The following is a 23,786-nucleotide window of genomic DNA, read 5'->3' on the forward strand; positions in this document are numbered from 1 at the left end:
TCTGTTAATTAAAATAAGAGTTTTAAAAATGACACCTCTGTTGGCCTTTCTTCTCACCAACTTGCCCACTCCATTTGAGATTACTGTTATAGAGGATTGTTGGGGAAAATATTAAAAAGTGGAACCAGCTCATTCCCACGCTTGCACCTCTGCCCCGGTGGCCTGGTTGGCCATGCATTGGTAGGCAATGGCTGACCTGTTTTTATCTCATGGAGATTCTGACTCTGAACTCCACAGCCTCTCCATCCAGCTCGCTAGGTTCCCACTGGCGAGTTGCTACCACGCCAATCCCGTGTTTCAAATCCCCCACAGCCTTTGTGGAGTCCCTCAGGCAAACCTACACTTGGCTACCATACCTTTCTCTCTTGAACCCAGTCGAGCTGCCTTGTGAAGGAAAACACAACACAGACTTAGTTCACAAACAATGGTAACTCAGTCTCTGGGAGCAACAACTAAAACCTAATCTCTAATCCTTATTAAAATCTGACCCCTCCAGTGGCTAGGAAACTCTAGCAGCTACATCTTACCCCCTGCTGTCCCAGTTCCAAAGAGGACTAACTCTCTTCTACTTCCTCTCTTCTTCTATCCAACCGGAAGTCCCTCCCACCCACCCAGTGATTGGCTCCTTTATTCATTAGGAGATTGGTTCACAGGAATAGCAACAGGCCCATCCACAACAGAGGATAAGCTACAACTTGCATTCCCAAAGCAAAGAGGTCCATTCCTCCCGTGATCTTTTCTAATAGCAATACTGATGTGCTTGTCAGCAAAGAAAGTAGAACAGATAGAGTTTGGTGATAGGAGAATTTTAAAAACAGTCCTCCGCTTCTGTGAATTAAGATAGACATGATAAAGTGACCAGAAACAGGTGAAGAAATCCTAGGGCTGGCATGGCCTGCAGCCTACAGGACTCCTGGGAAACACTAGAACCTGTGCATGTTCCAGCCCTGTCTTCATACTGTAGACTAACTCCCAGGAGCAGTACCAGCTCTTGCCTGGAGAGAAGATGGCTCCTATCCCTGCCCCCTGCTGGTGCTGCCTTTGAATGAACCACGGCTTCCTACACAGGTTAATAAAAACCTGTGTAAAGTACGCCTGTTGCTTTAATACCTTGGCTGTTATCGATATTTTCCACACACTTAACTCAGCAAAATTGAAAACATAGGAACAAGTTTGATTTTGTGCCAGCTGGCTCACACTCTAAATTGGTATCAGAAGGTGTTTGTCACCATGGAGAAATCAATATGAGCTGTCCCACTGAAATACCTGCCACATCTGTTGTGGCCTCATGGGTGCTGGAGTAACTGGGTGTGCTCCGAAGAACCTAGATGGGCTTCCCGTGGCATCCTATGGGTCTGTTTTCTTATCTTCAAGTTGAGGGTTTTGGAATAATCTTTAAAGCTGCTTCCAACTCTGATGATGCCTTTTTATTGTGAGAAGGACCCCTTGTGACACCCATAGCCCCCAGCCTCCCTCCTGCCCATGAATCCTATACAGTGCTGTTTCCTCCACAATAGAACAAGGACCCTTAGATCCTCCATATTCTATTTCATGAGATCACAGGCTTTGAACAGTGCTTGCTCTTGCTGGGGCTGTCCTGAGCACATCTGGAATCTGTGAATATAAGTTTTATGTACACCTGTTAATTATTGTCATCTCTTTCATCTTGGCCTCGACATCCTAAACTGTCGCTACACACTTCCAGGACTAGGGTGGCCTTCCCGGCTCCTGATTAGAATCTCCTCGGGAGACAGCTCTGTGTTCTAGGACCTATACCTCCTGCCTTTGCGTAGCAGAGAGCCATGCCTTGCAGGAAATTGTATTTTGGCTTGGTTTGGTGATTGTATTTGTGTATGTGTGTGGTGTGCATGCCTCTGTGTAGGCATGTTTACAGGTGTCTGGGTACACACGGGGGTCGTGTTTGGGGGAAAGCTAGAGCTTGAGGTCTGCTGTCTCCCTCAACGCTCTTTGCTTTAATTACCGAGGCACACATGAGGCCTTGGGCTCTAGGGTATGGCATGCATTTCAGCAGGATCGTTCATATGGATTTCTCCATGGTGACGAACACCTTCTAAGGTCTCTGGCTGAAGCCAGCTAGTTAGCGTTCTGCAGAAATATTCCCCTGCCTCCCTACCCCTGCCTCTGCCTCTGAGCACCAGGGTTACAGGCAGGCCAGTTTCAATACTCAGGATTGTGTAGTGAGTGTTTGATCTGTTGTCTATCTTACTGCCCCTCACTTTATAGACCAGAAGATGAATCTCAAAGAGGCCAAATAACATATGCAAAGGCCAAGGAATGGCAGGTGTACAGGAATGGGAACTGGTGTAGGAATGGCAGGTGGTACAGGAATGACAGGTGGTATAGGAATGCAGGTGGTGGTATAGGAATGGCGGTATAGGAATGGCAGGTGGTGGTGTAAGAATGGCAGGTGGTATGGGATGGCAAGAGGTATAGGAATGCAGGTGGTGGTATAGGGATGCAGGTGGTGTAGGAATGCAGGTGGTAGTGTAGGAATGCAGGTGGTAGTGTAGGAATGCAGGTGGTAGTGTAGGAATGGCAGGTGGTAGTGTAGGAATGCAGGTGGTGGTGTAGGAATGACAGGTGGCAGTGTAGGAATGGCAGGTGGTGTAGGAATGCAGATGGTGGTGTAGGAATGCAGGTGGTGGTGTAGGAATGCAGGTGGTGGTGTAGGAATGCAGGTGGTGGTGTGGGAATGCAGGTGGTGTGGGAATGCAGGTGGTGTGGGAATGCAGGTGGTGGTGTGGGAATGCAGGTGGTGTGGGAATGCAGGTGGTGGTGTGAGAATGCAGGTGGTGGTGTGGAAATGCAGGTGGTGTGGGAATGCAGGTGGTGGTGTGGGAATGCAGGTGGTGGTGTAGGAATTCAGGCGGTAGGAATGAAAGAACATTTGGATACCTGAGCCCCTCACCTTCAGCATGACACTGCATTGGCCAGGAATTCAAATAAATTTATGTTTTTTAAACCTTTATTTATATTTGTATAGGTGTTTGTCTGAATGTATATCTGTGCACCAAATTTGCCCAATGACTGTGGAACCAGAGAGTGTATTGGATCCCCTGGGACTGGAGTTAGACATGGTTAGGAGCCACCATGTAGGTTCTGGAAGTGGAACCAGGTCCTCTGGAAGACCAGCTGCTGACCTTGACTGCTGAGCCATCTCTCCTGGCCCATGTTTATCTGTAAAAGATCTGCAGCTATGCTTTGTAAACATAGATTATTCTTGACAGTTACTCTGTCCGGTGTCCCCAGGGGAAGTTTTAGGCGGGAACCTGAGACATACCTTACCTGCCTCCACTGCCCATCAGTTTTTTTACTTTCAAGTGGCAAAAGCACACCTGGTGGCAATGCCGCAAGGAAATTCAAAATAACGAGCCAGACTTCTCTGGGGCTTGCAGTCATGCCAAAGGTTGTGACAGTTGCATTAACTTTTCCCGTTTTCCAGTTGTCTGTTAGATGGGGCTTTCACTAAATATGATTAATACATTTATGTTAATTCTACAGGCACAGTCTAAGTTTTGACCAAGAATCCCCAGCTTCACTGATTGCGTGGAAACTGAGCTTAAGGAACTGCTTTCATACACAGCCTGCAGGTCGGGACTGCTCACAGCATTACTAGAGAAGTGAGCTGAGGCAGAACCGGGATTAGAACATATACCATGTGGGTATGCCAAGATCAGGACACGGCCAGTATCTAACACAAAGAGTGCAGTAAGGAATTTTCATGTCTTTGAAGCTGAAGCAAAAAGAAGAGACTCCTGCATGAGGCAGAACCCAAATTACTTTCTTACACTGTTTATTAGTGCAGGTTCCACACTTGTAAACAGGGGCAGCCTCGTCCTTGATCATTAACTACTGCGGTGATGGTTTGAGTACAGCTTCCCATTTTAACTGAACTGAGAGTTGGAGGGAACTGAATGAACAGGGTGCTAGTGCCACTGTGCATTACTGCACACTAAGCAGTTCTTCACCTACTGCCGCTTAAATACATTACGCCCACCACCGGGGTCCTCAGTGATCATGGTGGTCCATATACCAGCTCCATCAGTATCATCTTCTTCCTAGAATGATAGCCCCAGCACCAGCTTATCAGGTCAGAGCCTGCAGAACCACATGGTCTGTCTACGTGTTGGTGGTTTATTGAGTGTGAGCAGTATTGACTACTCAGCTTCTGACTGTGATCACCCACTCTGGCTCCTGGAGTGTGGGTTACTTTCCTTGAGTTGTGAAACTTGAGATGGCTGGTTTTGTCCGTTTATTGGGTTGGAAGCTGCCTAGGGGTGAATGGCACTTTTGGATGAATATGAGGAGATGTGGGGGGCTAAGGAGAGAAGATGCATCTTGAGAGTGGACAACACCATCCAATGGCCTTGTAGCCCAAGTGGAATACAGTTTGGACAAGGCTGGAGGCATGCCCATGTATGCACACACACTCCCTGATCTGAGGTTGTATGAACAATGAACAACCATCTTCCCCACATGCTCCTGCCACAGTAAAGTCTTCAGGCCAAGTAGCCATGAGCTGAACCTACTGAAATCGTGAGCCAAAAATCAATCCATCTACAAGTTGTGTGTGTTATAGTTAGGTTGTCAGCCCTCTGGATGAATCCGGGCGCCCATCCTTGTGCCGCCCCCAGTTATCCTGTGTTCTTGCTTGCTCTTGTCTTTCAGAATTGATGGCACTTGCTTCGACTTTATGACTGAAGATAATGTGTAGTATTAGCGATATTTACAGCTCTTATTTATTTGCAGTAAATTATTTTGCACATTAATGTTTGGGAGGGGAAAAATAAGAGCATTAGCAATATATAGTAATATATTTGTTGCTGCCATTACCCACAAAGGGGCATTTACTTCAGTTTCCTTCCTTTTTGTTCTAAGCAGGAAATGGTAAAGGAGGTTTATTTAAAAAATAATAATTATTATCTGAGAATTACACTCTAACTAATGTCACCATTTTCATCCTGAAAATCCTTTCGATGTGCTTTATCTACCCGATGAATTTCAGTTGTCTTAAGAATGATTTAACACTGCCAAATCTTGATACTTAAAGTCCTGCTGGAATTACATTGATTTTTTTTTCATCTTGAGTTTTCTAATTACTAAATCTGCTTTTCTTAGCTTAATTGGCTGTCTTGCCTCTGCACTTGGCAGGTGCGCTTGCTTACATTGGAGCTGAGATGCACTCTCTCAGGATGTAATGGTCCAGTGCTGTGTTGCCAGGTGCATCCTGGGAATTCAAGATAAGCTGGTGGGGCCATTTCCCTCCTTGAGCTTCTGTCCTGCTGGGGGCTGATTCTACCTTGGCTGTATTTCACCTGGAAATGAGGAAATTACAAAGTGACGTGAATCTGCTAGGCAGAGTCCCTTCAACTGAAAATCTGTAGGACCCTGATATTACCTGATTCTCCAAAGACACCCATGTTCCCTGAAACTGGTTTAGTTTAGTCCACAGGTTCCTGTGGATGCTTTCTTTAGAGAGGAAATTGCAGAGAGAAGGTGACTTTGCCTTTGAATCCCCATACACATGGGCCAGCAGGCAAGGCCTGGAAGGGGATGATGTCATTACTCACGGGTACGATCAGCCATGATGAAGCCCAGACTTCCTCAGACATGGGAGTTTGCTAATGCTATTAGTCTCTGACCAGTATAAAGAGAGTCGGACACACAGGAGGATTTTTCTCTAAGAAAGAAGAGAGACATTGGTGGGAGGGAGAAGACTTGTAGGGCTCTACACAAGCTATAGTGTAGACATCCTGACTCAAACTCTGGGGTACATCATTCTGCAGAGTCACTGCAGAGACCCTCCCCATCTGCCATCAGTAGTGCTTGAAAACTACTGCAGGGGAATGGAAGATGGACTAAGCCAGAGGCTTCTAATGAGTTGTAGTAGAATGTACCTTTCCATGTTCCTCTCCCTCCACAGGCCATGACTGATTCTTTAAATACTTTTCTAGCTTAGTAGTTGAGAACCTAGGTTCTGGACCAGCCATAGAAGCTGAAATTCTGGTTCCTCATTGACCAGCTATATGACCTTTATTCTGTCACGACCTTTCACCTCATCTTGTCATCTATGAAATGATGTGACGGTGAGGGCAGCGTCACCTAGGATCTTACCAGAATGCATAGAATCCTGGTGGCCTACACTGTAGAGATAGTGACTATGAAGTGTCCTTTTGTGACTAAAACCTTATCCTATTCAGAAGAAAAATTTTAAAATTCTGAATATGAGCCTGCTTGTTTGTTTGCTTGGAGACTAGATCTTACTACGTAACTATAGATAGCCTAAAACTTGCTGTATAGCCTAGTCTGGCTGGTGTAGGTCTGGTTTACATAGAATTCTAAGCTAACCTCAAGCAGGGTGAAGTTGTACATACCTTTATCCCAGCTGAGGCTGAGGCAGGTGGATCTCTGTGGACTCAGGGCCAGCCTGGGATACTTGGAGAGTTCCAGCACAGCTAGGGCTACATAGAACCTTTGTCAAAACCCAACCAAAAACCCAAGGAGGATAGTGTGGAACTCGCTGCCGCCCTCCTGATTGCCCTGCGCCAGCACGCCCGGCTCCGTCCACCTCCAAGAACATGAGATTAGTTCTTACCCAACTGTTTTCATTTGTTAGGAGACTTGCAATTGGGTTACAAAGAATTGTGAAATATTGCCAGCCATTTACCAGTGTATTGCAAATGCAAATGCTCTTGCGATGATGACAGATGATCCAAACCCCAAAGCCACACTTTAACCAGTTCTCTTCCCTTCTCCCTCCTCCTCCCACCGGGAAGAATTCCTTGACCAGAAGTACACCCCTTCCCAATGACTCCCAGGCTCGCAGTGGGGCTCGGTTTCACACGTCCTATGATAAAAGATACGTCATCAAGACCATTACCAGCGAGGACGTGGCAGAGATACACAACATCCTCAAGAAGTACCACCAGGTAACTTCCCCTTTCTTTATTGACTCTTGGAGCAGGTTTATCTTCATACCAAAGTGTCATCGAGGCCAGGGCTGTGCACTGTGCTTGGGCAATGTACCGAGACCACATTTGACATGAAGATCCCCTCTGGCCTGGAGTTCCAGAGTGATTGTGACCTGATTACTGGCCCTTAACATGAGAATGCTTATGGTCCTATTTACATAAATAGTCATCTAAATTATTTAAAATAAATGTAATCTAATTATGCTTCCAGTGATCCCCGTTCTGGTTGTAAAAACCGCTTCGCTAAAGATCTGGCAGCTTTCCAGAAGATTCCTTGTGTGCCAGAAGTCAGACATTAACCCCAAGTCTGTATCTGTTTACACTGCCGAATCCTGTGCTGGTCTCACTGTCTGGCTCTTCCACGACCCACCCATTTCCCCAGTTGGACCTTGTAGAAAATTCTCCAGTTCTAGGGACTCTTGTGTTGGTTACTTTCTGCCCCAGTTCATCCCCGACTATTACCACTTTGTAATCTCCTAGGGAGATGCCCTTGGGAGCTGCTTTCTCTTCCCTGAAATAAACTCCAGCATAGTTTTGCATGCTGTATGCACACACACACACACACACACATTGTTGCTTTCAGAGTCTATCTCAGTCTGCTTGGTTGTATTAACACAATACAAACTGAGTGACTTAGGTGGCAAACATGTTGAGAGTCTGGGAATTTGAGATCAGGGAACCAACATGGTAGAAGTCCAGAGAGGACTCTGCTCCTGCCTGTACTTAGGGGAGATGGGAAAATCTCTACACTGCTTCCTGCTAAGTGCAGGAATCACATCAGGGCCACAGAACCATTTACCACACACTAGTGATAGGGCTTTAAATGTTTTATTTATTTGTGTGTGTGTGTGTGTGTGTGTGTGTGTGTGTGTAAGTCTGGCTGCCTGTAGAGTCCAGAGAGGATGTCAGAAAGCCTGAAGCTGGAGTTACATGTTGTTGAGCTTCCTGACTGTGGGTGCTTGTTAGGTGCCAATGGTGGTCTTCTGGAAGATCAGTAAGTACTCTTAACAGCTAAGCCATTATTCCAGCCTGTGATTAAGATTTAAAACTATGCATGTTGAGGGAACACAAATATTTAGTCTAGATTTTGCTTTTACTTAAATAGCTTTAAATTCCCCTCAGCAGTACAGACTGTCACAGAGAATGTTCGAAGTGAACTTTTGCGAGACCCGACTGCATCAGATCAGGATTCACAGAGTTACATCACATCTGCCAAGTATCAGCCTCCTCTGCTGCTGTGGTCTCTGAAGGCAGCTCTCCGTGTCTGTGAGCTCTGACATGACTTGTTTAAAGCGTTACTTTTGGCTGTGCTCTGCACCCTAATGTGGCCGGTTGTTTCTTGGCCTTAGCTATTCTTCCGGTCTTTGCAATTGTGATCGACCGCATTTCACTTGCATCGAGGTCTAAAAAGCCTTCACATTTCGTTCTGTCTCTGGAAACCTGTGACTGCCTCTAATGTGCTTTCTGACGGCATCAGTCTCCCCTTAAATTCATTAACATCTAATGCATCTTTGATAACGGATATCGTGAAATCTGTTCTGCCATGCTTATGCTATTACCTATTAAAACAAACAAACAAAAACTTTGGAAGTGCCCAGCTAATCCCTGTGAGGGCAGATACACTGGCTCTGAAGCACCTGACTTTCAGCCCAATCTTCAAGGCCCTCACAGTTTCGTATGCTCCCCTTTCTGGAATTGGATGTCACACCCATGCATCTTTTTATTCTCTGGCTTGTCCTGGAACTGCTCAGAGCAAATTGGCTTTTCCTGACAAGTGAGATTCACTCTGATAAACCACATAGATGCCTTTTTAATGAAATGGGACATATGGTTTGGGTGTCCAGTTCTTGACGAACTCAGGCTCAGAGTGAATCTTTCAACTTTACAGAAATCACAGTTTGAGGTGTGTTCTGGTTGTTAGCCATGATAGAAGATCCCAGCCAGCAACAACTTAAGGGAAGGGTTTGTCTTTTAGTTCCAGGTTACAGTCTACCCCTGAGGAGAAGTCAAGGCAGGGACTCAAGGCAGCTAGTCACAAAATATCCACAGTCAAAACTGGAGAGAGAGAAATGCATCCCTGGGGCGTGCTCATTCAGTTGGCTCTTTACATATTTCTACAGTGTAGGGCCTCTTGCCTAGGGAATGATCCCACCCTCTGTGAGCGGTCAATTAGCAACTAGCCCTGGGTGTTGCTTGTATTTTGATACTCTTTCTGAATGAGTCAAGTGCTCAGGTGAATTCTTGTGAACCATTTCCTAATGAATAAAGGAGCCAATCACTGGGTGAGTGGGCGGGACTTCCAGGTTGGAATAGGGGAAGAGAGGAAGCAGAAGAGAGTTAGGTCCTTTTGAACATGGACAGCATGAGGACAAGATGTAATTACCAGTGTCTCCCAGCTTCAATGGCATAGGTCCATCAGGATTCATCACCAGAGGATTTAGATTTAATAAGACTTACAAGATTAGGATTTTGGTTGTTGCGCCCAGAGATTGAGTTACCATTGTTTCTGAACTACGTTTGTGTGGTGTTTTTCTTTATGCAGAGGCACAGTTGGATTCCAGAGAGAAAGGTACAGGGGCAAAGCATGGGTTTGCCAGATGTGCACCACAAAGGCCGTAAGGGATTTGCAGCATGGGGCTGGTGTGGTAGCGACCTGCCAGTGGGAACCTTGGGAGCTGGGTGGAGAGATTTTGGAGCGCTGAGTCAGAGTCTCCAGGAGATAAGAGCTGGCCGGCTCACAGGGGCAGAGAGTAACACAGGAACTTGCCGTTCATTTTAATATTTCCTGCAACATTCCCCCTCAGAGATGTCCACAGACCAGTTTCACTCCTTATTGAAATTTCTCTCTTCCAGGTGACTTTAGGTTATGTTGAGTTGACCATAAGACTAGCCAACACTAGGTGTTTTTCTGGAGGTATTTTCTGTGATGACACACATTTCAGATATATCCCCAGTATTACGTAATCACGTTGGGCATCAGGACAGTTGCTGACACTTCAGGATCACTCACACTGCGGAGGTTCCTTTTTGATCTACTACTACAACACGTTATTTATTTATTTATTTATTTATTTATTTATTTATTGGTATGCTCTTCATTCAGAAAAGTCACAGCCAACATTTGGGTTTATCTCCCATCTTAGAAAGTGATACTTTAGACATAATTTAAATCATCTCATGACTGAGAACCAGCAGTATTAATACAGTTTACTTAAAGGACACTGAATTGGAGTCAGATGATGTAGACCGTAGCTGGTTATGAACTGGATGTTTAATGTGATCTGCGAGCTCAGATTCCCCCATCTATGTTCCTTTTTATTAACTCATTCAGTTAGGCATTTACCCATGACCATGTTCCAGAAAAGATTTGAAGTCACCTTCAGAGAAGTAAAGACAAATTTAAAAAGCAAAAAAAAGCAGAGAGAGTGTATAAAAAGGAAAGCATCTAACTGCAACTTCTTGATGAGTCTTCGAAGCATCCTGGAACACTCGCCATCCGGAATGCCTTCAGTTTGAGCTGAGCTACCTGGTGGTTAAGGGGCACTCTGAGTAAGTCATCCATGTAGCTGTCTGAACATAACTAAGCCTATTGCTAAGAAGTAGAGTAGAGCTGCCCATGATATGGGCTATGAGGAGTTGTCTTCTAAGATATCTGACTCTATAAACAGCGTCTTTACAGAGGTATGGTGTAGTAGTCAGGAAGTTCTCTAGAGTCACAGAACTTATGGGTAGTCTCTCTATAGTAGGAGTAATTGTTGGTGACTTACAGTCTGTAATCCAACACCTAACAATGGTCAGAGGCAGTTGTGAATGGAAGACCAAGGCAAGCAGGCAAAGACGAAAGAGTAAATCTTCCTTCTTCCAGTGTCCTTATGTAGGTCTCCAGCAAAAGGTGTGACCCAGATTAAAGATGTGTGCCCCACACCTTTAATCCCAGATGACCTTGAACTCAGAGATCTCACTGTCATAATAATCTGGGATTCATAGCCACCATGCCTCAAGATCTCCACGCCAAGATCCAGGTCAGAAACTTGTATCTCTCAGCCTCCAGATTGGGACTTCAGATGAGCCATCCAATTCTGGATTGTAGTTCATTCCAGATATAGTCAAGTTGACAACCAGGAATAGCCACTACATACGGAACACACAAGAATGTCACAGAACTTTCCACAGAAGAGCGATTATAGCTATTAGAAGCACGCCAGCATTTCCATTACATTCAGTGGGCACCTTGTCTGTGCTGACCACCTTGCTCTTATCAGACTAGCTTCCACCAAATGTCCTGTTGCCTTTCATATCTACCACAGGCTTTGGTGAAGATAATGTGGTGGGAACCAAGTGTGATGTGTGATGTGGTGTCGTCATGTGATGCCCTGTGGCCAGCCACCTGTCTCTGGTCCTAGGATGCCCTTGCAAGTTGTCTTAGTTAGGGTTTCAATCACTGTGATGAAACACCCAGGACCACCAGCCAAGAGGTGGCACCTCCTGCCATGGACTGGGCTCCTCCCACCATGAACTGGGCTCCTCCCCCAATCATTCACATTAAGAAAACACCTTACAGTTGGGTCTTACAGAGGCATTTTCTCAATTTAGATTTTCTCCTTTCAGATGACTCTAGCTTGTATCAGACTGACATAAAATCTCTAAGACAGTTGACCTCTTGTCATCTAGACACACAAGCACATCACTGATAATCCAGAACCATTCCTTTCTTGTTCATCCCTGAGGTCATACGTTAACATCTCAACGTAGAGCATTTTACAAACTTTAAAAGTTCCACAGTTTTCACAAATTCAAACACTTTTTTAAAATTCAGTCTTATTAATGTTCCAAAATCTCTTTTAAAACCTAAGAATAGCTTTAAACATTGAGTCTCTCAACTGTGAGCGTCTGTAAAATAAAAAGTAAACAATATTTTCTTACTTCAGAAGAGAAGAACCAGGGCATAGTCACAATCAAATCAGAGCAAAACCAAACTCCGAAAGTGTAAATAACTCAACATCCGATGTCTGGGACTCACTCATGATCTTCTGGGCTCCTCAAAGGGGCTCGAGTAACTACTCCAGCTCTGCCCTCAGCAACACACACAGGTTGTCTTCTGCTCTTAGGCAGGCTCTGCCCCACTGCTGCTACTGTTCTTGGTCATCCCATGGTCCTGGGATCTCCAAATCTCTGGGATCTCCTGCTGCAACTAGACTGCACATTCATCAGTAGTCTTTCATAGGCTCTCTTCATGGTATTGTGCCTCAACTTCTCTGCGTGAGCCCTCATCCCTTCAAAATCAGTACTATTTGGGTGCTTACATGTGAAAAACAAATCAGATTTTTACTCCCAGCCCCTGCTCCTGGAATGATGACTCTGAGTCTAGTTATTAATAAATGCCTAGGCCTGGGTTCAGGTACTTGGCTTGTTTCCTCTCTTTGTCTCTTACACTCATCTCCTCACCATTCCTGGCTCTTGACTGTTTCCCACAATTCTCTCTATCCCCACTGGATGTCCCACCTCCTATTTCTTGCCTCAGCTCATTGACCATAGCTTTTTTTATTGACAGATGTTGCTTATAAGAGATTCTCTCTACACTTACACTCCCAAGTTCATTTGCCAGCATGGCTACAACCTTGGCTGCCCCTGAAGCACACAGCCTCTGTGTGCTTTTAGGAAACACTCCCCAGAAGATTTCATCTCAACGATGCCAATCTCTTCTTAATTGCTACTAATTTCTTAGCTCCAGCTCACCGGCATCCATTATCCTAGTAATATGGAGGCTACACGCCAGTGGTGCTGCTCTGCTGTTAATGGTGCTGCTCTCCTGTTAATTGAAGTTTATTCTTCAGCCCCAGCTGACCAGAAGAACCACAGCATCTTAATTAAAAATAACCAATGTCCCAATAGAGTCTTAAACTTCTAAAACTTCACTAGAGGCCTCCATCCGCATCACTGACCTCAACAATCTCATCTTCCACACTCCTACAGAACAGCTCTCAACACTCAATGTATTTTCTAGCCCAAATTCCAAGTTTCCTCCACAGTCCTCCCCAAAACATAGTTATGTCTGTCACAGCAGTACCCCACTACCCTGGTACCATCTTGTCTTTGTTGTCTTTGTTAGGGTTTGTATTGCTGTGATAAAACACCATAACCAAAGACACTTAAAAAAGAAGAAAAGTGTGTTCTGCTTATAATTCCTTCATCATTGAAGTCAGGATAGGAACTCAAAACAAGGCAGGAACCTGGAGGCAGGAGCTGATGCAGAGGCCATGGAGGAGTGCTGCTTCCTGGCTGTTTTTTATAGAAGAACCCAAGACCACCAGACCACCACCCACAGTTACTAAGAAAAGGTCGAACAGGTGGATTTTATGGAAGCATTTTCTCAGTTGAGGTTCCCTCCTCTGAGGTGACTCTAGCTTGGGTCAAGTTGACATAAATCCAGCCGGAACACATAGGATGCCATTCTTGTTTCGTTCTGGGATGCTCAGAACTCAGATACCTTCATCTCTACTTATGAACAATTTTAAAGCTAGCATCCAAGGTAATGTGTGTTGCCTTACTGTGCTCTCACTCATTCTGTCCCTGCCTAAAGTGGGCACAGTCAGGTTTGTGTGGAATCATACAGGTTTCTGTCTGTCTTCATTAGAGTCTGTTGGGTCTTCTTTCTTTTAGCTTATTTTTATTTTATTTTATTATTTGATTCTTGCTTTTCCCTTCCAGTCGGTTCTGTTTCTTAACTGTCAAAATCTGGACAAATTGCTTAACTCTGTTGAAATTACATATTGGAAGAAGAGCCAGGCTCTCAGGTTAGATGGATCTTCTGACTACGCTATTATTCTGAGCTCTTTCCTTGGTTGGTTGGTTTCAAGGAAATGCATTCACAGTCATCAAAACCATATTCTGGAGATTGAGACTACCAAGAGGACAGCCCTGGAAGACATTGCTTCCTACCTAAATTCTTCCCAGTGTTAGTTATTTCCTGACCAGCCACCCCTTACAACATGTGCTGAGATAGGTCATACAGAACAGGAATTTGGATCACCCAGCTACCTCCACACTCTGGCTTTGTCCTAACCAAGGATGAGACCTTGGATAACTTATTTACTTTGGCACCTACTTATTCTATTAAATTGGGATAATAGTACATTTGGATCAAGACTTGGCTCATTAGGGTCAGTGAGATGGCTCAACAGGGAAAGATAAATGCTACCAGGCCACCAACCCCAACAGCCTGAGTTTGATTCCTGGAGACCACGTGATGAAGGAACAGGACTTTCCTAAGTTGTCTTCTGATCACACACTTATAACATGCTCAGGGCTGTGTCTGGTGAATAATTACTGTATAAGTGATGAAATAATACAATTAAGTACTATTCTTATCCTGAACTTCTTGTTCTTGGAATTGTGTGCGGTTTGGTCATTGACTCCTTTAGTCCACTAGGGGGCGTAGTGGGCAATGCTGATGCAAATTGATAGAGGTTTTAACCTTCAGGCCTCAGGAGTTCTTCTCAGGTCCTTGTCCTGCTGCGAGCCCACTCTGCTCAGCAGACTGAATCTTCTGTTTGATTTTTCTCTTTTGTATATTTGGGGCACTGGTACTTTGTAAAGATGCTTCTCTTCCACTCTGTTGACTCTGACACTCTCAGGTCTTACAGATGATGGTGATTTAGCAGCAGTTTCTGCTCAGCAGTGTCAGAAGAGCATGCAGAAATGAGGCTGGGGATGGGCTCAGTGGTGGGACACTCAGCAGCCTTTTGTTATGTGCTCTCTGTTACATCTTTTTGTCTTGGATTTGGGAGACATAGTCTCACTATGGGACTCAGGCTGGCTTTAAGTGTATGGCGGTCCAGATTTAGCCCCCCAAGTACTGGGATTGGGGGTGTGAGCCACCACGCCAGACGCCTTTTGTTTCTTTAAAAGAGCAGATACTTAGGATGCTTACAGTGGCCTCTCAATAGGCCAACACTTGGAATTCCTGGGATTGGCCAACAATTGCAGTTCCTGGCCCTCCTGTCTGCTGGTTCATGCAGTAAGTTAACAAAACAGACACAGGGCCAGATTTGGGGGGTCAGAGTGTTGACTGGGGATCAGTGTCATGTGGTGCAGAGGAAAGAGTCAAGATTGGACAGAGAGAAAAGTTACACCACCATCCAGCCACGTGCATCAACAAGTTGGTGGGACGCCGTGGAGATGCCCACTGAAGCTCCCGCTGGCTGCCCTGTTGGGTGGGAGGTAGACCCAGAGACGCCATGATAGAAGACCATGACTACAGCAGAGCAGATGGCTCACCACAGGCCCATCCTGAGAGCGTCTGCGCATCTCCTCTTCCTCCCTCCCCACTCCTTCTCCCTTCTTCTTACCCTGATGGGATGTGTCTGAGGGTTGGAGGAATGGTACTGGTGGTGGTTGCCCAGGGATTAAGATGGCTTTCTGCTCTTCCTAAGGACTTGAGTTTGGTTCCCAGAACTCACAACTGCCAGTAATTCAGCTTCAGATTATCTGGCACCTTCTTCTGGATTCTGAAGGCATACACCACACACACACACACACACACACACACACACACACACCTATGCTAAGACAGTCACAAAATAAAAATAAATCCTTTAAAAGAAAACATAGCCACAGACACAGTAAGGATTACAGATAATTTAATCTTCAGAAACATTAAGCGAAACAAGACTTTACAGTCAATATTAATTTGATATTATGTTAAACTCTCAGTTCAAGCCACTTTAAAAAACAACAACAAACGTTAAACATGATAGTAGCAGCCATTTTGAAAGTCAGAGCTCAGTTCACATGTCACCTAGAGCCCTCTCTGCTGGAACTTTCCCGAGGCTGTGGATCTTTGAATGGTGTCCACTTTGCATGAGAAGAACAGCAGATAAGGAATTCATAATCCTTGTTATTCAGTCCAAGGCCGAGGGAGCTGTGCTCTTGAGGCCACTACATATATTGCAGGTCTTCTTCCAGCATGTTCCTTCTTCAGTGCACTGGGAACAGTAAGCCCACAGTCAGTTCCGAGAAACCCGGGAAGAGGAGCCATCTATACTGATGGTGGTGTGGCGTCATGTATCCAGAGACTGTTGAGCAGAGGGCGGGACACAGCAGTAGTCACATATGTTAGAAACTCCAGTTATAGCCAGACCTACTGGCTGCATGTAAAAAAAGCTTTCTGAGAGCACTCTGGGAATAAAACAGAAGCCATGGCATGACACATAACACAGGCAGGCAGTGTGGCGTCAGCAGTGCTTGGTAAAAATAACTTTAATGCAAGCATAGGTAATGTGATGAATTCCTGTTGAGAATATGGAATCGGACCCCAGGAATAGCAGTGATTAAGTTTGCCCCCAAAAAGAGATGAGAGCAAGTTTACTTGTTAAAATTAGGGAGCCAGTATTCAGTATCTACTGATGCTTCCAAGCACTGAAAACCACAGGGGCCTCTTTGATATTCCATAAGAGTTTGGTGACATTGGAGGCCAAGAAGGATAGACTTAATGGTTAGCACTGGGTGCCAGAGAGAAAGGCCTCCCGGAGAATGCCAGTGTTGACTAGTCACTGGGAGCAGCCCTCTCAACCGTTGTATACATGGTTGTATACATGGGAGGTAGCCCAGGCTAACCTCAAACTCAAGGTTTCACGATTACAGGTATGTACCACCATATCTGACTACTTTTCTACTTTTATCATTTGGAAACTAAGCATAAAGAAGAGAAAACAATCAAGGCTTCCTCGGTTGCCCCTGTGCCTGTGCGCGGTGATAAGAAAGATTGGATGCTAATGATGTTTTAACTTCATTTTTTTTTAAAGGCACCAAACAATAGATATTAAAGAAAAATCATAGCCTGCGGTACCCGGTACACCCGCTTGTTGTTCTTGAAGTATTTGAACAAATTATTTTCCTAATTCACCTGTGGTCTTTAAAAGGAAGTTCTCAATTGTTACCTAAAAGTAGAAGAATGCAGCAATAAATTTTGAAATATTTTATATCAATAAAACATTGTCTTACCTGGTACATATATGAAGCATTATTTATTTATGGAAATATTTTACAGAAATTCCTGTCATCTGTTTAAAATGTGACCATGGCTGGACTAGCAAAATGGCTCAGTGGGCAAAGTGCTTGTTGTGTGAGCTTGTAGACCTGAACTGGATCCTTAGAACTCATGAAAAGCTGGATGGGAAAGCACTTCTCTGTAATCCTGGCAAGGTGGAAGGTGCAGATGGGAGAATCCTCAGATGCTGACCGCCACTAGCCTGTTACCTAGCCATGCTCAAGAGATCCTGCCTCAAAGATTGGAAGGCGAGATCCAGCACCGCTACATACATACATACCAAGGCATACATATGCCTAGAACACGCATACATGCAGGCATGCACATGATAAAAAAAAAAAACTATGTCTGCGTATAATCATTTCTCTGAGAATGTTTTGGAGGGGGGCTGATTTTGGGGTTCTCCTTTTTAAAAAAAAAAAAGATTTATTTACTTAAAAAAAGATTTATTTATTTACAGAATACACTGTGGCTCTTTTCTGACACACCAGAAGGGGGCATCAAATCCCATTACAGATGGTTGTGAACCACTGTGTGGTTGCTGGGAATTGAACTCAGGACCTCTGGAAGAGCAGTCAGTGCTCTTACCTGCTGAGCCATCTCTCCAGCCCACCTTTCCTCTCTTATTCTCCTTCCTAAATCTTCTCCCTCTGCACATTGTGTTCATTATCTGAGGCGCTCTGTCCTTATATTCAATTGTATAGGTTCTTATATTAGAACATTGGTTTTGTCTTGTTTTGTTTTGTTTCTGTAAGGACAGGTCTCACTATGGAGCCCAAGCTGGCCTTGAACTCATAGTTTTCTCGATTCAGCCTCTCTAGAGATGTGTACCACTACACCCAGTAGCACAGGGCAGCTCAAAAGCACCAGGTTTCTCCCTAGTTCCCGTGGAGGACCAAAGTTTCCTTCCTAGACACTGTGAAAATAGCAAGGATGGAGAGGGTCAGGGGTCACCTGTGGATTTTCCCTCATCACCCTGTGGTTTGAAAGGTTGTCATTTACCATCTTTATAAGTTCTTACATACTCGGGGAAGCGGGGAGAATTTCCAGCATTAATTCTGTATAAGTCATCAAATGGTCTGTGACTCAGCTGCCTTTCCTCACACTTGTAAGCTTCACATGATACCTACTGTGCCCAGAATGAGAACATACTGAGTGGTTTTCCTCAGCAACATAGCTGTACAACATGTAACCTTGGCTCTTACCAGAGTCAGCCTCGAGTTAACCATGGGATAGCAGTGTCCACATTCTTAAACCATATTCTGTGATACCTCTGGAATGGTATAGTTTCAATTGTCAGCTCGGCACAGTCTAGGATCACCTTGCAGTGCAGTCTCAATAAGACACTAGATTCAGTTGGCGCGTGGGCATGTGTGTGGCGTATCTCATTGTACTTAGTGGGAAGGCTCACCTAGTATGGATGGCGCCATTACCTAGGCAGGGAATCCTGAATTGTGAAGTAGATAAAGTGATCTGAGGGCCAGCATGCATGCATGTGTTCATTCATTCATTCATTCATTCAGTGCTCTCTGCTTTAGACTGAGTCTCATGTGGCTAATCACATCCTCTCCCTGCTGCCCTGACTGCCCGGCAGGGATGGCCAGGATGAACCTGGCATGGGAACCATGTAAACCCTTTCTCCCTTAAGTTACTCTTGTCCTAGTATTTATCACAGCAACTGGAGGTGAAGCCGGGATGCCCCATCCTCCTGTGGCTGACACATACCTTCCTTTCCCTTGTATGATAGGCTTTAATTATTATGACATCAAGGGATTCCTGGGCATTCCCCCTCATTTATAAATCAAATTGGACTTTACCACCCCTGCCTTCAAAATCCAGAACATTCAGATTTCTAATGCCACGAGCTGAGAGTCCTAATCCAGTTGTGAACAAAGCAGTGTATTTGTAGTGTGTACAACAGAGTACTTGTAAGATGTACCTTGGGTCATTTCTCTGTGTTTTTAGTGTATGGGTGTTTTGCCTGCTGGTATGTCTTTTCACCCTGTGTATGCCTGGTGCCTACGGAAGCCAAAGGAGGATTCCTGAACTCATGGGACTGAAGTTCCAGATAGCTGTAAGATGCCATGTGGGTGCAGGGAATCTAGCTTGGGTCCTCTGAAGAACGCCAAGCACACTCTTAACCAGTGAACCATCTCTCCGGCCCCCTGTTTTCTGAATTTGCTTAGTGTATTTATTCATTAAATGCTCTTGACATGCTAGACACAAGTGTTGGGATTTGATAACGAACGAAAATAGAAACGGGGTCTCTTCATAGTGTACAAAGATGTGACATGATTGGGTAGAGAATCCTATGTGAATAGACCTGGAACGATGATTGTTGACTGGAAATAATAAGCTGTTAGGATGCAGAGGGAATGAAGGGGGGATGAGGTACCCACAGTGTGGAATGGGAGGGTGAGAAGAAGGATTTTTGTCAAGGCTCTGAGTAAAGCCCTTACGTGATAGGCACACGATGGAGGAACAACAAGTTAAGGAGAGAAACCAAAAGAGAGAATCCAGACAGGAACCTCAGAAGTTGCAAACAGACAGCGATGCCCTTGGTTCAGCACCAGCATTGCACGATGCGAGCTGGGCAGCTATAGCACTCTCTTAGATCCCCACCCAGATCTCCAGCCAGTGGGTAGACCTTTCTGTCTTCCACATTCCTGATCCATAAGGTCTTTCCAGACTAATAGCATCAAATGCACTTTGGCAGGGCTGATATGGAAAAGACAGGCTTTGATGTAATCTGTGGGTTTGTTGGTTTACACACTCGGGAGTTTGAAGTTCATTTTATCTGTGTCCATCAAAGAGCCCCTTGGGGAAGTAAGTAAGCCTGACGCTTGTTGACGGAATGTGTCAAAGATGGTCTTTGCCATGGTATCTACTCTTGGAGGCAAGGAAATTGTAGTGTGTCCCCTGTGTGGGCATATTTTCAAAACCAAAAGCTTGCCAATTTCCTGTATAAGGCTCCTTAGCATTGGTCACTGTGGGTGGTACCTCTGTGAGCCAGGCTCTCTGTGGCTGTGTGAGGTCTCCATCTTGGCATTCCTTATTGTTTGCGGTCCTAGGCATAGAACCTTTGGCTGAATGCATATCAAGTTGTGTGCTCTATTGCTGAACTACAGCTTTAAGGATAAGAATGTTGGGTGGAGGAGTTGATCAGTCTCCTCAAGAAAAACAAAAAATCCAGGTATGCAAAATAATGCTTGCCATGGATGGAGGCCCAGAGCAGACGTGACTGTGAGAGGTTTCAAGCTTGAGAGAGATTGGGGTGAGGTTACGCTTTCTTAACAAAGTTTTGAGTGACAGCTGGCATCACATCATTGAGAAAGACCGGGGTTCTGTACAGAATGGCATGAGGGTCTTGTGGCATGCTCTCACTTGCCATCCTCACAGCTGCTGCGTTGGAGGTGGGCATCTGGGCACTCATTTTCTGGAAAATGAAGCTAAGATATGAAGAGGTTTAGTTAACTCACCCCAAACCCCACAGCTGGTAAACGGCAACCCAGGGATGCTTGCCTCAGCACCCGGCCCACAGGCCTGTTCTCCTTGACCTCACTCACACAAAATGGATGCCCTCAGACTCTATTAAGACCGCTCATCCACCTTCCCCCACTGGCACACACCACACTTTTTAATCCCTTAAATCACTGTGGGAAATTTCCTTTTCAACCAAGAACTATTAACCACCTGTTGTGCATTAGCAAACCTCTCAAGTCCATTTATTGGTTTGAAATTAAGCTCCACTCATCTGATTTCAAGTAACAAGCTGAGAAGAAACTCAGTGGGAAAAAAACAGACTGAGCTCAAATATATATCTCAGCTGCTACCTGTAAGAAAGGGGGAAGCCAAAGAAAGCATCTTGGAAATGTGTCAAAACTCTGCAGGACGAAAACCAGCCTCAGCCACAGGTGCTGTTTGGCTCTACTGACAGGATCAAGAACTTTTTTCTTCTTTAGCTAGTTAAATACTCCCAGCGTTGATTATTGATAATGTTTACACTAAAAAAATTTCAATTAGAATGTTTTTGTTAAACTTTTGTTGTTGTTGTTTTTAATAATCGGTGTAACCTTTTTTAAAGACTCAAAATAGGGCTTGAAGAGATGACTCCGTGACTTGTTTTGCTAATGTAAGGATCACGTTTGAACCCCCAATGCCCGTATGAAAAGACAAGCAAGGACACATGTACCTGTAACCCCAGCACTGATGTGCATGCATGCAACTCAACGTGCACACACTCGTGCATGCACACAGGCACACAGGTGTACTCATACAGGAACAGTCCCCAAAATACAACCCTTAACCGTCGGGGATCATCCTTCCAGGCATCTGGTGCAGGCACAATAGGTAGCGCGTTTACGACATTGGATTGGCGGTGTTGGTACTGTGCTGGGGGTTTAATCTGTGTCATGGGCATAAAAAGACTCCTCAAGACTCTTCCCCCATTTTAAAGGCCCCTGTGGTAGTTTCTCAATGGCTACTTCCAAGAGGAAGTAGCTCCCTCTTGTGGCTCATTGGCATATGACCCAAGTCCTGTTGTGTTTTCGCAACCCTGGACTTGATGGCACCCAGCACCTGACCAAAGAAAGCTGACTAGTCTGTATCTCAGGGCCCCTCCATGCCCATCGAAATCAAGATGGAAAATGGAACACCTAAGCTTCCAGCACCAGACTCCCAGCATCCTCTTCTTCACCCTCTGCCTCACTGCCCTCAAGGGCTGGAACATCTGTGAATCATCCTCAGGATTTCTAGGGGAGGAGGAAGTTGGAGGTGGACAGCCCTTCTCTTCAAAGGGATTTCCTTTCTTGCCTTGAGCCACTGTGTTCAATTTTGACATTACAGATTCGTTGGGCTACTAGGGAAAGAATATCTTTAGTGGTGGGATTACTTTTTAATAGAGATTTATTTATATATCTAAGTTATATATAGAGAGAACACATATCTGATGGGTGAGCAGCATAAACCAGCTTAAATGTTTTCTGAAAATAAAGCCTCAAGAACTGGACATTTCTAGTTTGTATAAAGGACACGGCATGTTTTGACAGCTACTGTCCCTGTTTTCTCTCTCCTGTACAGTATATAGTGGAGTGTCATGGCGTCACTCTTCTTCCTCAGTTCTTGGGGATGTACCGGCTCAATGTCGACGGAGTGGAGATCTACGTGATCGTTATGAGGAACGTGTTCAGCCACCGTCTGTCTGTATATAGGAAATACGACCTAAAGGTGGGGCTGACTTTGATCGTTTTCATGAAGTTTCACGTTCATTCGCTCAAGCCTACTTGAGTGTCCATAGTGTGTATGTTATAATAAATCACGTGAGCGAAATGGTCAGGATGCTTCAAGGGTTTGACTCTAGTAGGCGGTTGCCAGCGCCCTAGGATTAAGCCGTCTATGTTATTACAAGGATGTCAGCTACATGCTATGGAGTAGGCTAAGTGATTGGAATAGTTTATGAGTGGAACAGACCAGAGCCAGCAAGAATCCATGATAGAAGGAAAGAACTGGTTCACAGAAATTGGCCTCTTGTCCTCTACTTCACATGCATAAAATGCACAATACAACAATAAAAGAAAACTGAGCAAATCTTTAAGTAGGGATGATGATGATGATGATGATGATTGATAAATGATGAATGATGTGGGTAGAAATTAACAGGGGGAAGGTCACACTATTTTTTTTATTAACAATAAACAAGTACTCTACTACTAAGCCACAGCCTCAGCCCTGCTTGTTCGTATTTTGAGGCAAGGTCTCACTGAGTTGGCCAGGCCAGCGTTGAGCTCATCCTGCAGCCCACACGGACCTTGAGTGATAGCGCCCTGCTTCAGCGTGCCTGGTGGCTGGGATGATGGGCCTGTTCTACCAGCCTACCAAGGCATCCATTTCTAAGTAGGATGTTAGGATGTTGCATCCAAAAGGGTGGCATTAGACCTATCTCAAGAGAAATGACAAAAGGGACAGGAAAGCCCAGAGACCAGACGTGTCAACAATTTAAAATGAAACCATTGGAAAATTCTGAATTCAGTGACATGACTTTTAGACAACCAACTGTGACATGTTTGTATGCCAGGACCAAGAGGGGTCGCATCTTTATAAAGTTTTATTGTTGTGTCATCATATGCACGGTTTCTGTGTCATCTGTGCTTTCGCTAGATACAGGCCACCCTGAGCCGTGACCACAGATACCTTATGGACCATGAGGCTAACGTAGTCATTCACTGAGAAAGTTTATCCTCCTTTGATATGTGGTACTTGGTTCTCAGGATTTTGGGGTTTTTTGTTTGGTTGTTTTGTTTAATCTTAGAATTCATTCACATGCACAAAAGAGAACCCTAAGAAGCTTTGCCTTCTGTTGGTTATGTCTAGATAGCTACAGTATTAGAAATGGGTGCAGGGCTGGAGAGATGGCTCAGCAGTTAAGAGGACTTGCTGCTCTTCCAGAGGACATGAATTTAGTTCCCAGGATCAGGTGGCTCACAACCACCTGTAACTTCACCTCCTGCAACACCCTCTTCTGGTCACCCCTAAACCCTTACACATAAATATATAGGCTCCCTTTTATGCCCTTACATATAAATAAGAATGAATCTTTGCTTAAAAGAAATTAATAAGAAATATTAAACTATTTGATATTAATAACAATTATTTATAGTTATTTTAAATAATGTTAAACTATTACATATTAATGGATTTTTTGTGACAACTGTATTTTTCAAAAGCAAAACATTAGTGATTCAAGCCTC

At 44.6% G+C, this 23,786-nt stretch overlaps 1 protein-coding gene across 3 annotated transcripts in view; it reads left to right on the top strand.

Annotated features, from left to right (window-relative positions):
- The window catches only part of Pip4k2a (phosphatidylinositol-5-phosphate 4-kinase type 2 alpha), a 161,258-nt gene that overhangs the window by 107,511 nt on the left and 29,961 nt on the right, over positions 1 to 23,786 (top strand). The window contains exons 4-5 of one of the 3 annotated variants that reach the window (XM_052156364.1): positions 6,798 to 6,950; positions 22,120 to 22,266. In XM_052156364.1, coding sequence (XP_052012324.1) covers positions 6,798 to 6,950; positions 22,120 to 22,266 — 300 coding nt within the window. The remainder of the gene's footprint in view (positions 1 to 6,797; positions 6,951 to 22,119; positions 22,267 to 23,786) is intronic. The other 2 variants (XM_052156365.1, XM_052156366.1) reach the window with 2 other exon arrangements.

This window comes from Apodemus sylvaticus, chromosome 14 (genome assembly GCF_947179515.1).
Source record: "Apodemus sylvaticus chromosome 14, mApoSyl1.1, whole genome shotgun sequence".
Classification (NCBI taxonomy): domain Eukaryota; kingdom Metazoa; phylum Chordata; class Mammalia; order Rodentia; family Muridae; genus Apodemus; species Apodemus sylvaticus.